General features: G+C 28.6%; 1 protein-coding gene across 1 annotated transcript; it reads right to left on the reverse strand.

The window, feature by feature from the left end:
- Nucleotides 1-1,196: 1,196 nt before the first annotated feature.
- On the reverse strand, nucleotides 1,197-14,378 carry LOC107448446 (2-Hydroxyacid oxidase 1). The gene is made up of 9 exons (XM_016063668.4): nucleotides 14,283-14,378; nucleotides 12,557-12,696; nucleotides 10,781-10,932; nucleotides 7,350-7,614; nucleotides 6,261-6,427; nucleotides 4,776-4,867; nucleotides 3,548-3,709; nucleotides 3,218-3,287; nucleotides 1,197-1,395 (listed from the first exon to the last, which is right to left on the reverse strand). The coding sequence occupies exons 1-9, from the start codon at nucleotides 14,328-14,330 to the stop codon at nucleotides 1,331-1,333; spliced, it is 1,161 nt and encodes a 386-aa protein (XP_015919154.1). The 5' UTR covers nucleotides 14,331-14,378; the 3' UTR covers nucleotides 1,197-1,330.
- Nucleotides 14,379-15,215: the final 837 nt, after the last annotated feature.

Here is a 15,215-nt window from a genome sequence, read left to right on the forward strand (position 1 = left end):
TAGCTTTACGTAATGACTCTTGTTCGTAAATTCATTCGGTTTAATCAAATAAATGTGGGGAACGACTACCAAGAAAAGTGTTTGCTTCCTATTTTTGGAATTAAACAGTAAGAAGCAATTTAGCGTGATTATTCCGCTCCAGAATATGTCGACGTGTTGTAATATTGGCTATATTACACAGAATTCTGAGTGTTTTACAAATTAACTACAATTTAAATTAGAAGTCAAATACATTGCTATATTGATACATTGTTGACGCACAGCATATTAGATACGTTTTTATATTTGGAATAAAATATAGTTAAACAATGTCATCATTAATTTTGCGATAAATAAGTTGCTTTTTCATTAATTATAGAGCTTTATGAAAGAATATTATAATGACTATGACTGAATTATGATTATTATTATGACTAAACTATTTTTTAAATAAATTTAGAAAAATCAATTTTGGAAAGTATAGAAACATAAAAAAAAGAAACTGTTTTGAAATGATGCTTTTTCTTTGAAATTCGTCTCATTTGAGAACAAGTTAATCTTCAATGTTATTGTTGTTTAAAACGCTTTCCGTAATTTTTAAATTTTACTTATCACTTCAATTCTTCCTCTAACGGGAATGTGAGAGTTTTTTTAAGGTTATCTAAAATGCGTTCGTCAATATTTTTATTAAGCTTTCTTCTATTCTAACCCTATTTGTTTTAGAGGCTTACAGTTGATTTTAAATATTTTTATGCATGGAAATTGTGATTGTTTTCAAAATAACACTTAACATGTTCTTCAATTCTCCCACTAAGCTCTCATCGATTCAAACTTAAGTTTTTGCAGACGTCGTCTTTAAATATTTTTATTTCCGAAAATAAGATTATTTTCAGAATTGCACTTTGATTATTTCCAGAATTGCATGGTCTGCAATTCTTTCACTTAGCATTTTTTAACACCAACTGCAGTAGAGAAGACAACAACAATGTTCTTATATGTTCTTAAGCCCGGAAGTTGGAGTATTTTCAAAGACAATTCAACATCTTTCTTCATTTAATCTTGGAATCTTCACAGGAATTTTCAGCAATGGGGTTTAAAGTCATAGATAAGCTTTCTCTTCATAAGCGATTTCAAATTAAGTTTATCATTAGCAAATATCCAAGGTTTATGCATATTTGATAATTTTTATATTTTTTTTTTAAAAAATATTGACTATGCAAGTTTTCTAATTTTATTTACATTATCATACAAGTGATTGGATTTCGCTCGACTTGTTATTAATAAATTAACCGTCATCACAATATTTCATAATTGAAATAAAATTTATTTTTCTAGGTATTAGTATTAATTATTACTTTTCATAAGCATGTCTTCTTTTAATTAAATGTGGTCCAACTTCTTTGACACTGTGGCATCCTGAAATAAAGGGACACTCAGTTAACTATCAGGATGAAACTAAAGAACTCATTTCTGAAAATTTCTTTTTCTATTAAGATAGATATTTATCTTTTTTACTTAGAAAATCTTCTTTATTTAATTTGAATAATTAATTTAAACAATTTAAATTGTTCGAATTTTAATTGAAATTATATTTTCACGCTTTCAAAACGATGCAAGAATTGACCTAAAATATTAATTTAAATTACGAGTTATGTAGATTTAAATGTCGGTATTTTCTTTTACATGTGAGCTAAAAATGCAAATGCAAGATGAGTTTGAACAATTGAAAACTATATTTACTTCTCGTTTTATTAAGGGTGGTAAATAACTACAGTGCACTCCCGATTATCTGGGTTAATCACCGGGACAGGTAGCACGGACAATCGAAAACCACGGAAAATCTGAAAACTCCCTTTTATTAAAGAAAAAATCAATATCAGTACAAAAAATATAAAAATTACTGACATTTGCATGCTGTTTAACATAAAACAAGTAATTTTCCTTTTAAAAAAATGCGTAATGAGTCATCGCCATATATCGATACACATATTTTACGAACCTCAGTAATGTCACCGTAATCAAATCCTCCCATGTAATCCAATAAAGTTTCCACAGAGCAGCAGAATGAGAAAGTGTATTTCTCTCATTTACTACATCTTCTGCATCAGTTACTATCATCACTATTTGATTTAACAGCAAAACGATGCCTTCATCTGTCAAATACTGGAACCCAGACTCGCATGAATCACTTTGAAACCAAACTTTTAAATTTTCTTCGTCAAGAATTTCGAAACCTTAGATTTCTTTTGCTTGTTCAAGAATACTGATATCATATTTTTCTTGAATATTTGAAGAAGATTATTTATCAAGCGGTGTGATCTTTCTCCACGATCGTGATAACGTAGACGATTTTACCTTTCACCATGCTGCTGATATTCCATATACTGCAATTCAATAACGAATATTGCTTCGAAAAATTTGGTAGTGTTATAAAACTTGAAAATATTTCTCTTTATATTTTTTGGGTGACTCTGGAATGAGCACGGATAATCCGCAAACCGGATAATCCGCGCATGGATAATCGAGAGTGTACTGTACATCATTGTTAGCGAAGATTAATAGACTTATCTACAGTATCAATAAAGTGTTTGAAAGGATAAAAAATAATTAACGCGTGAGAGGCTCAGAAGATAGAGCATTCGCTTCCCATTGAGGTGTCCTAGGTTCGAATGTCTGCGGAGGCTGGTTGATAAGAATTCTGTTTAAAGTTTGTACGTTGACAGTTATAAATTAAGACTAGGCTTTACCTTTATTTCTTGTTCAAAAGCTTCTACATGAAAAAAAAATCTATGAATCCTTAACACTCATTTAGGCTGTTTGCTTGGCACTTGCAGCTTCAGCATTTCAGTTTGACGTCAAAAGACAGATAATCTATGGTTTCTCGTTGACAGTTCAATGCCAATTATACTTAGATCATTCTTCCACTCTAAAAATGCTCCGACACTGTCACACGCATCCCTCACCCACTCAGGCCTTCAAAATTAAAAGGCATTGAAGAATAAATGTATCTTGTATAGTTAAATAGGAGTAAAATAAGGGCTTGCGCCATATAAATGAATTTTTTCAAAAATGTCACATATACCAGCCAGGTCTGTTATAGGGACTTTTAAGGTAATTCTAGGATGAATTTAATGAAAAAAAAATGATGGTGATAAGTGACGTGGAGAAGAATTTTGTTAGTAATTTAAAGTTGTTATTATTTTTTTTTATCATGTAAGAGAATTGAACTAAAACTTACCCACAAGGTGCATCGCTCGATCCAGTTCAGATCGCAGAGTCTCAATAACACTTTTAACTCCTTCTTGTCCCTGAAATCGATTCACTAATTTAAAAATAACCCTCTTGATAATATAAAAACAAGTATCAATCAAATAGAAATACTATCAAGAATATAAAAGAGAATATCTAAGTAGGGTGAAGTAAATTACGCTATATCGCTAAAAATGATAGGATTTGTTGGCTAAATTCTATCTACATGAACTTTAGAATCAATCACTGTTGTATTAATTAATTTGATTTTTTAAAAATCCATTGATTATTTCTGTAAATAAAAAAATATGTCACTTACCGAGTGGGCTAGTCCCCAAACTATTGGTCTTCCAAAAAACACAACTCTTGCTCCCAGAGCTAAAGCTTTAAGAATGTCACTTCCCCAACGTACCCCACCATCTATGTAAATTTCACAATCAGTTCCAGATAATGCATCAGCTATTTCTGGTAGAGCATCTAACTACAAAAAATATGGGTTGTCCATAAGCAAAAGATTCTGCTTTAAAGTGGAAAAAAAAATTGTTTGAAAATTTAACCCTCAAGACGTAATAGTTTAGGAAATTGTTGTACAATCAGAGCTTTCAGAATTTTAAAATACTCTGCCAGCCATGCTATTCTGTGAAACACATACTCGAAGGAAAATTTTACTTGCTCAAACAACTTTTTCCAATTCCTTATTAATGAAAACATATAAACATACCAATTATTAATCTGTCGAACGAAAAAAGTTAACAATATTTTACAAACATCAGCACTCTTATTATTGAATTATGCATATCAGAAGATAAAAGTAAATTTATTAAATTCCCTGTTCCCATAAGTCACTCCTTGCAATATTTCGCTTTGAGTGCATTTGGAATATTAGATCAGTCGGGAGTTTTGACCAGATCTTGCAGATTGACAGCAGATTGAGGACTTACTATTAACCTTTCTTATTCTTTCAGAAAAATTGATTCAACTTTGAACCTTAATATTGGCTGTATGAACCATAATAATGAGCAAATTAGCTAGGATAAGGCAGTTATTACTCTGTTACTAGACTCGAAAGAAAATGAATACAACTTTAAACTACAACATTGGAACCTTAAGCAATATTATATAGTTCAAATTTGCTGCCACTTTAATAAGATGTTCAATCGTGCTATCTTTACGTTGTAATTTAACCATAATATTATGTAAACGAGTTTAAGATTTTTTAATTTGCAAAATAATATGGTTCAACTTGGCAATATAATTAGGTCGCAGCAAATTTACATGATATTGTGGAAGAACATGATCTTAAATTTCAAACAGTGTGATTTCCAGAAGTCGGTAATTTTTTGAAGAACCCATGTCAACAGATTTCAGTTATCAATGATCTGGTTTAAAAAAAGTAGAATTATATTATCAGTATTTTGGCATCACTGTAGTCTAGAGTATACTAGTATAATCTATTTTTTTTAGTCTGCAATGATTTAAATTGTTTCTATTCATAAAAAAATATTTTTGAATTCATTACAAATAACAAGAAAAACATAAGTACAAACCGTTCCATCAACGCCATCTAGTTGCCGACCACCATGATTTGACACCCAAACAGCTGCTGCTCCATATTCCACTGCTTTCTTAGCATCCTCGGCTTAAATAAATAATATTAGAATTGATAAATAATGTATAAATAAATATATATTTGGATAACTGAATCGTAGATAAATCATTGCATTCCTTTTTACCGCGATTCAAAAGCCAATAAGAATAGACATACACGCATGACGTCGCCTAGAGTATCCAATTAAATTTGGTCCAAAAATTGGTTCAACTTGATGATAATTCGAGTCTAATTGCTGTAACGGGAATCCACCAAGGACAACCATGCGTTTAGGCCCATGTGATTTTGATGTGACTTAAATCACATTATCCCGCTCTATTCTTCTTTTCGAGTTACATTAGGGTACTGGGTACTTGCACTTCAAAAAGAAGAAGAAGACCTTCCATACCCACACATGTGACGTATGACGTCAGCGACAGCTAATCTTTATCAGTAAAATGGTGTATTAAAGTTGAGCTAAATTTCTCTACATAAGTTAGAAGGGTAATTAACGATAAGTTAATTAAATAACGATCCGTATCGCACATTGAATTATCTGAAATATAATTCTTTCTCGTCGTCTTTCACGTAATTTAGAATTATTATTTGTTTATGTATTTTATTGTAACCATGATATATTTTTGTTTTGTGTACCTTGCAACTTCGATGCATAATTAGTTTGTTTGTGTTCCTCATGGTTTCGTGTCTGTCTTTGTGTTAAGTCTCTGTGTAAATATATAGTGAAAAAATTTAAATCTTTGTGAAAGAATTTTTAATGTGTTATTTAAGAGAACTGATACTTGACAGACTTGGTTTATTCGAAATAGAATGGAAAGAACAGTTGCTAACGTAAGCAAACGCCTCTTTTCAACAACCTATCACGATCGAGATAGTCTACGTCACTTATAGGTATCCTATTATCAAATTAAAAGAAAAAAGTAATTTTACAGTTCTTTTCATTGAAGTAAAATAGCAGATTTAGATTTAAAACTAATAATTAGTTCTGAAATTTTTTATGGAAATGATGTATTCCCCCCCCCACTAATTTGGACTATGAAACTTATAATACTCGTATATTAACGTCATTAGGTTGTTTCCTATGAAATAAAGTTTTGATTATTTACATATATTTTCCGTATAGCTTTTTGGAAACTGGTCAAATGGTAATAGGCGTCACTATCGTCAAGAAATGAAAAAAAAGTTTAGTATCAGATCAAATATTATTAAAGGAAATCAGTATTGCCATCCGGCCAAAAGTAGTTGTAGAAATTTGAGCATTGTACCAGGACAGAGAGTAGTCGAAATGTTGATTAAAAATTCATTTCATTTCACCCAAATAAAGTTAAACAAATCATGTTAAAATTTCTTCAAGAAATTCTTTCAAGGAATCATAAGATAGAATATCTAATAATTAATAATTTAATGTATAAATTAAGCACTTTACCAGTTAGAATTCCTTTTAGAACAATTGGCAGGTTTGTGATACTCTTAATCCATGTAACATCATCCCACGTCATTTCATGATCAAAAACACTGTGTCCCAAGTTTACATGATTTGCAATTTCTTCTCCATTGCTGATTTTCTTCAATGCATTTGCAACATTGGGTACACTGTAAGAGTGATTTTCATTCAGTAATAGGATTTAAATAAATACAATAGCTTTTAAATTGGATAGAATGACAATTTAAAAAAGTTTATAGTGAATAAGTACATATATGTAATACTCTGCCTTAATTTAAAATTTGCAATGAGATTTTTTTTGTAATTTTTTGTTAGAGGAATGAATTTTAAGTAAAGGAAAGACGAATGAGGTGACAATTTTTTTTTTTAAAACTTTCATAAATGCGTGTTTAAGCAATTCCATGGAGACAAGTAGGCAAAGTGAACAGAGTTGCCGTACTGACTTTCTCCAATCAAGAAGCCAATAAAGTATGAATTGCATATTTCAAGCATTAAGTGATTGTTAGAAGAATGCAATAGAAAAAGATGATGAGTCGGAGTACAAATTTTGGAAAAGAAGTTTCATGGTTAGTAATTTATTGATACGTTGCTAAAAGTACGAGTACTAATGACTCTTGTACTGTTCAAACAGGGTTTCTACAGTGAATGTCAAAACTGGGATGGATGCTTGTCCATGATTGAGTGATGTGACCCTCGGTTGATAAAGATTCATTACTTGCTTTAATTTAATACGCAGAGCTTTTGGAGAGCACTCCAAATTATTTCAACTTTTAAAATGTAAACAATAGTTTGACTGCAGATGTCTAAATGTGCTAATTAATTAGTACGAATGATATTTACAGTTATGAAACTAGATAAAAAAACATAATTTCTTTGAAAAAGCATACCTTTTCTCGACAGATTTGGATTCGTAACTTTCAAAGGGTGAGCGATAGTCGCAATCTGGATATTTATGGTTTCAGCAGTTTCAATTTCGGTTCAACTCGTTCAATTTTGGTGTTTGACCGATTTCGACCTGCAGTAGTTATTGCTCAAAACAATAAAGTAGTTAAAAGTAATCGAATGACGTACCTTAAATGAGGAGGAAAATCAACACCCCCAGTTCGCCACATCCGGAGTTGCAATCCAGTTACAGGAATATCTATGGTTAAAACTATAGCTTTGTATCCATTGGATTCAGCATTCTTGATTATGTACTCATTGACAGCACGTATTCTTGACATGTATAGTTGCATAAACAATGGCGAAGAACGATTTGGAATGCTACTGGCCACATCTTCCAAAGATGTAGTAGCTACAGTACTTAGTGTATAAACAGCACCCATTTCCTCAGCAGCTATAATACACCAAACACAAGTTTTTTTATAATTTGAGAATTAAATTTTATTAACATTTAAAATAAATAAATAAATAATTTAAAAATTGAAACTTTAGTTTCGAAAAATACGACTTTTGACAAAAAGAAAAAAAAACTTTATGTTTGATAATTTTTTGATTTTCTAACAATTATCAAGATAAATAGAAACCAATGTCGATTTTCAAATAATTACTATTACATTAAATACAAAAAAAAATTATTATATTCTTGACCTTTTGAGCTAAGGAACATTACAAAAGGATAGAAATATCATTATTATGTATTTTATATTGAATTTTCAATGGGAGGAAAATAGTTATTATTATAAAATTATCATAAAGTGCTTATAAAAAGATGAGTTCGTAAAATTCTTTATATTGTTATTTTACAAATGCCAGTCTATTGGCTATCATACCATTTGACTACGTGCTCTCCAATTCTTTTTTTGCAGTACATATCAAGTCCTTCAAAGCAGGGCATTTGTCGAGATGACCTGCAGTCATGTTTTGTCCAGTTCAAAGAGAGCGGCAGTAGCTGTAGCAGATTTAGCGTTAAGCAGTGAACGGAGAAGTCTGCTACATTCTTTATATTCTTATAATTATTATAAACTAAAAAAATTAACTATTGAGACCCAACTCAATGTTCTCGGTGTAAAAAGTTATTATTTACTAATATAGTTTCATGGCGATATTCCGAAAATTAAATATTTATATAATATAATATAATATAATATAATATAATATAATATAATATAATATAATATAATATAATATAATATAATATAATATAATATAATATAATATAATATAATATAATATAATATAATATAATATAATATAATATAATATAACATAATATAATATAATATAATATAATATAATATTAATATATATATTAATCGAATGTTATATTAAAAAAGTTATTATTTACTAATATACGTGTAAAATATTTTTAATTCAATGTAGGTTAAGAAATTTAGAAAAGTTAATTTTTTTGACAAATAAAAAAGTTTCATGGTGATATTCCGAAAATTAAATATTTATATAATATAATATAATATTAATATAATATAATATTTATATAATATAATATTAATATAATATAATATTAATATAATATTATATTAATCAAATGTTATATTAAAAAAGTGGAAAAAGGAAGAAAAAAAATCGAAACTAAGAATGACAAAAAACTGAGGCATGCGGCAATTATTATAAACGCAATTATTATTAAACGGCAATTATTATAAACGCATTAAGCAGAATTATATGAAAGGCATCAGTTATTACAACTTATAGCAGTTTATTGTACTGCATTTTTATTGCAATTAATTTAGTTTTTGCAAAGAAATCTTTTTGAAAGTTAAATAACTTATATAACAAACCATTGTTTAAAACAAACTGCTGAAGCTTTTAGGACATTGGTTTTCCAATCTTGAGAGATACTTTTTAGATTTTCTCTTCGGTTATTTTTAGTCAATAATTCAATCAATAAAATGATCGAAAATCCGATACATTCTACGATACGAAATGTTTTTAGTTGGTAAAGGAAAAAAAATTCTTCAAAAGGAATGAAAAACCGAAACTGTAATTCTCAAATTTTAAAAACCGATAAAAAAATGGCCAAAAATTCATTTTACAAATGATTATTATATTCCTTTACCTTTAAGTGAAACTTTCTGTAAGTGAATAAAACTATATAAATTTGACAAGAATTTGTTGTGCATAACAGTGAACATCTTAATAAACTTTTGATCTAATGATTGGATCTTCTCGTACTAAGATACAATAATGATTCGAGGAACTAACTCTTCTGCCTAAATTTTTGAAACTGAAATTTGGAAACTTTACAAATTATGAGGGTCAAAATTCCAAATTCATCCCCCCCCCCAAAAAAAAGATGCGCTCATAACGAGAAAGTAGGCTGATTTCGTAACTTACAGCATGGTATGCAGAAACATTTTAGCGTAAATAAGTTTAGAACTTTGAATTTTAAAGATGGCATCTTAATGCGTGAAAATCCGATTATTAGATAAAAAGTTATGAAGGTGTTCTTTTTTTTTTGAAATTTTTTTTTCGCACTGTACGTTAAATAGCTTCCGACTATGCGTCAATGGATCTCATTTCCGATATTAATTATTTAATTGTTTATATAACATATCACACATGATAATAAATAAATAAAATATAATTAGTTAATTGGATATTGCATATATTTTGGAAAATGTACACTTTAATTTCCACTTAATTATATTTCTTTAAAATTTAAAACATCGTTAGAAATTAATTAAATATTACCACTATGCTTTTGCCACATTATCCCCTGATTAGATGAATTATGTTGTTAAATAAATTCAATACTACAACGTATTTTTTAAGTAATCGATAGGAAGACTTCAGTTTACTAACAGTTTAAAAGTGAAAAAAGATTTATGTATGAAAATGCAGTTATGTACATTTTAGAACTTATAAAAAAGTTAAAATGTGAAGTTAGTTAAAACTGTTAAACTGTTTGTGAACTGACGTATTCCTATTGACTGCTTAAAAAAGTGCATCAGAATCTGAAAATTAATTCAGCGCGAGGTTAAGCCCAAGCCCTAAAGCTGTAACGTTAACATGCCATTCACAACCACACTTGATTAGGCATAACCACTTGATAAGTCACAGATGCCCAATTAGAATACTTTTGAGAGCCCAGCACTTTCTGAAATTGGGAATGGTGCCACTTGAGGACAGCTTAAGATCTGAAACCGATGCCTCTCTATTCACGAGGCATCGAAGCTGGTTTATCTCAATTGTACAGATTCTTGTTTCAGAAATCCATAGACACGAAAACAAAAACAATAGCAACCCAATTAGAATGTGTCTAACTTCAAAGTAAAATATTGTAAACGGTAGTTGCAATTAGTAACCACAATATTACACAAATTGATTGAATAACAGACAAGTGATATAGTTCAGGATCTGGGTTAGATATCTCTATTGTTGGTATGGTAAAATTTCCATAAAAATATTTTAAATAAATTTTTTGGAAGTAAAGCGAGAGTTTGCCATAAAAGAGATTAATTTTTCTCACGCAAACGATGAGTTCGTCTTATGGCACGAGCGCCATAATAATGACATAAAATTTGCATGAATAAGTTTACCTTTTGAAGCAGCTATTTCTCCGTCTGGATGTGCCAATCTTTGATAAGCCGTTGGGGATAACCCGATTGGTAAGGGTATTTTGTGACCAAGAATAGTTGTAGACAGATCTCTATTCGGAATATTCTGTAACATTCTTGGCACAAAGGCATATCTGTAATGCATTTGTAAAATGTTAATCATAAACGAGTACAATAAAAACGAATAAAAACTATTTTATCTGTGGGGGCTCTTTTAATAATTTTGAATAATAATTTTGATTTCTCTTTTAATAATTTTGAAGAAAATTAGCGAAATTTAGAGATTTTAGAAAAATTTTAAGTGCCAAGAAAACTTTCCTTGCAATAACCAAATTTTCCCCGAATTTTTTATTCTTTCGATTCTGGTTTTCATTTGATTTTTCGAATGTTTAGGGAAAAAATTATATCTTTAAATTGAAGTAGCACAAGTTAAATTCCCATACTTTTATTTTTTGCTCGTGATGTTTAATTGTACTTATATCATTTTCAGACCTGTTGAGAAATTGCCATTATCTGCTCTGTAGTTTAATATTTTTTCTATGATTTCTGGTTTCATTTGGGATTTTTAATTTCAAATTATCATCCAATTTAACGTCAATTTCTTTAGTTAACATATTTTACTTCTTACATAAAAGAAAAGATGATTTAGACAAAGTGAAACTCAGTAGAAAAAACACGTTGAGGGTAGAGAAGCAATAAGTTTTCCTTTTTCTTTAAATCGTGTACTTTATCAATCTCTTAATTGTATTAAACTTTTTGTTCAGAAATTTTTTTCATGGAAATTCAATTTTTGTCGCATATTTCTTCTTAAAAGTTATGCGCGTTTTTTTTCTTATTCCAATAAATGTAAACACTCAGCTATCTCTATAGCTAGAAAGTTGATATTTTGAAAAGATTGAAGTGAAATAATAATAATAATAATAATAACAATAGTAACAACTAGTCGCCATAGGTGAAAACGCTTTGTCAGCTTTCAAAACAATCTTTTACAACCCATAAACTTTAATGGTAACCAAGCTGAATGCACAACTGTATTTAACTTTTCTTTTTCATCAAAACCTTATCCAATCTTTACAACTTAATTAGTTTTAACAGTTAAACAGTATATGAACCAATTTCTTTCAGCGTCTAGCTATTGTTGGCTTTGTCAGCATGGTAGTAGTTTGATTTCAATTTTAACTATATTCATGAGATGCCCCAATATTGTCAAAATTTTTTATGCATTGAAGTTTAAAGTAATAGTTTAAAAACTGTCCTGGCAGTCATTAAATCATACAAACAAAATAAGTATAAGCTCGGGATATTTCAACATAATAGGCTAGCTGAAGTATTAAAATTATTTCCATCTCTGTCGTGAGTTAAGATAAAAAAAACAACTTATTTAAAGGTTCCCTTCCTTACGCACGTTTCAAGTTATGACCTGAGTATTGTAAGATATATACATGCTATTGTTCAAAAAAGTCATGTCTCCATCTCAAATAATTGGTATGACATTATGCAATACCATAGCACCATGTATTATTTGAAATTTCCGTAGCCATTGTAAAAAGGATAAAAAATGTTCTTTACAAATTATTTCGTAACTAAGTTCTTATTTCCGTAAAAAAACAATTTTAAATAAATACTCAACGTATAACTAACAGCAATTATTACTTAGGATAACCTAGTGGAAATATATAATATTTCTGAACTCCACCAAAGACAAACAACAATGACAACAACAACAAGAACAACAGTAATTATGATAATGAAACGAACCTTTCAAAGGCACTAACATTTTCTCGTAAAGTTACTTCTCTCTCCGCTCCTTGACTGAAGAATTCCCATGTTTTATAATCCAAATGCTTTCTAGAATATTCTTCATAATCTTTGATACACAACATTTTAATTGTATTTCTCTGTAAATTAACTTGATTAAAGTTTTTCTTCTTCTTTTTTTAAATTCTTAAAAGTGAAAAAGCAAAATAATAAAATTATCAGTAAGAATAATGCATTATTAGAATTATTAACTGCAAAGATGAAGTATTAGAAGAGAACTAAAAGCTGCATTTTTAATTAAATTCTGTAAAAAAATCACTGTTTAATTATCACTAATCCGGTAAAAAGGAACTGTTGACGTATCGTGGTAGCTTACATTCCTTGATAAAAGTGATTAAGTATTTAGGGTGTCGCAATATCTACCCTTAATAAATAGTATACATTTTAAGAATCGTTGCCTGAAATGAAGTCAAATTATCTAAATTTTAGGAAACGCACATTAATAGTTATAGCGTTAAAAAAATAAAAACGTTATCAAAATTTGACAGGCATCAATTGAGGAAGGCGGAATGAAAAACATCAGAACTAGTTAAATGGCAGAGGAAATTTAATTGTTTTTCTGATGAAGTTCTCTCAATTTCTGCAGTCAATCAAGCTGATTTTCGCATTTTAAATTTGTCTTATCAGAATATGATACAGTTATTGTTTTTACCAACTTCAAATATAAATTTGAGACTTCAAATTGTATCTAATTTTTACTTCATTCTTTTACAAATATGTATATCGAAATATATATTAAGGGTGATTATCATGGGTCACTCTGTCTGCCTATAAGTGACTTAATTTATTTTAGGGTGATTTTATTTGATAAAAAAAGTTGTATCAGGTACCCATAGGTAATAGGCTAATCCTCTCGGTATTAATATTTCCAATAGGAAAGAGCCTTTTAAAGCAGTGGTAACACTTTATTGAGGTCGCACTACATCTTCACAATGGGCTACTGGTCATTGTCTGGAAATGATCCGAAGACTTAACATCACAATTTTCAGTAGGGACAACCCCACTTTAGTAGTCCGAGTCTTCATTTTAGAGCTTTCTTAAACAACTATGATGTCTAATTTTTAAATAACTTTAAAAAGCTATTCATAATCTTTTAGTATAGCCTTCTTATATATTGCTGTTGAACATAATACATAAATCATTATAAATATTACTAAAATAATAATAACAAAAACTTCAAAGAGTGGACATAAACTAGACTTTCACAAAACTTTTAAATATATGAAGCACAATTTCATAATATTTTCTTGTGGGTTGTTATCTTTTAAAAATTGACAAGCCAAGAAAAACTTCATTATTTCTTCACAAGCTCTTTAATTAATAGTCTGTTTTATTAAATGCATTACAATGTGTGTTATTTATAACAGACTTAAAATTTTTATTTCATGCTTTGTAGTCTAAACAAGGGTCATTTAGGGCAGTATATCTAATCAAAAACTTAAAGCTAAAATTTTAAACATTAACCTTATATTTTTTCTATTTTATTCACAACCAAGTTCGAAAATAAAAATTTCGATAAAAAGTTCTATTTTTTCAATTATTGATGTTAGTTTACTTGAATTTGAGACAAATTGCATTTAAATTAAAAAAAAAAGAGTTTGAAAAACAATCAGCTTATAAATACCGGCAATGAATGTTTTTTATAAAAACTAAAAGTATATCTTACCAAATAACTTGAGTATGTTGATTTAAAAAGTACGTTTATGAGTTGCATGCTTCTGTTGTTAACATGATAGAAGATAAGAAAATAAGCTTAAACAATCGAAACTTTGATAAGATATACTATCAAGTATGAAAGTCTACGTAACTAAAATAGTAAAAAGAGACAAACCTTAGAGGCCATTTAAATACATGTTACTTAAATTTTTATAATAATAATAATAATAATAATAGTAACAATAATAATATTTATTTTTATTATTATTATTATTAATATTATAATATTAATATTCTAATATTATTATAATAATATTATTATTATAATATCATTATTATAATATTATTATAATAATATTATTATTATAATATTATTATTATAATAATGTTATTATTATTATTATTATTATATGTGGAAGTTGTGGTGGAGCAAAATAGCAAGAATACATAATTTCTATATTTTCTTATTTATTATACCTACAAGTTTTTATTTCAGTTTCTATTTTTGTTTTGTTTTTTGCTAGGGGTTCAAAATTATAAGGCTGCGGAGATGATCATTGATAGTCGTAAACTCAGAATTGGGACGGCTGTTTAACGTCGGCTATAAAACAAAACAAAATAAAATAAATATGAAATTGTTAAGAATATTTATATTATTTTGAAAATTACTTTATTTCATGCTTGTTCCTTAAACTTTTTCTTCCTTTTAGAAATGAATATTGTAATTTTTGCTATATTTTGAGAAATGCTACAAAAGAAATGACATTATTAACATCAACAGTTTTCTTAAATCGCTTAAAATTTTCAATTATCGAAAAAGTGGCCACATTTTGCAAAGTGACCACTGTTAAAAATGCTACAACTGGTCACTGGTCAGTAGCAAAATTTCCTAAACACTGTTATATTTGGCACTAAAAAAGAAGCTACTGATTACAGTCGTTCA

This window comes from Parasteatoda tepidariorum, chromosome 3 (genome assembly GCF_982258835.1).
Source record: "Parasteatoda tepidariorum strain Cologne lab strain chromosome 3, Ptep-v5.0, whole genome shotgun sequence".
NCBI lineage: Eukaryota > Metazoa > Arthropoda > Arachnida > Araneae > Theridiidae > Parasteatoda > Parasteatoda tepidariorum.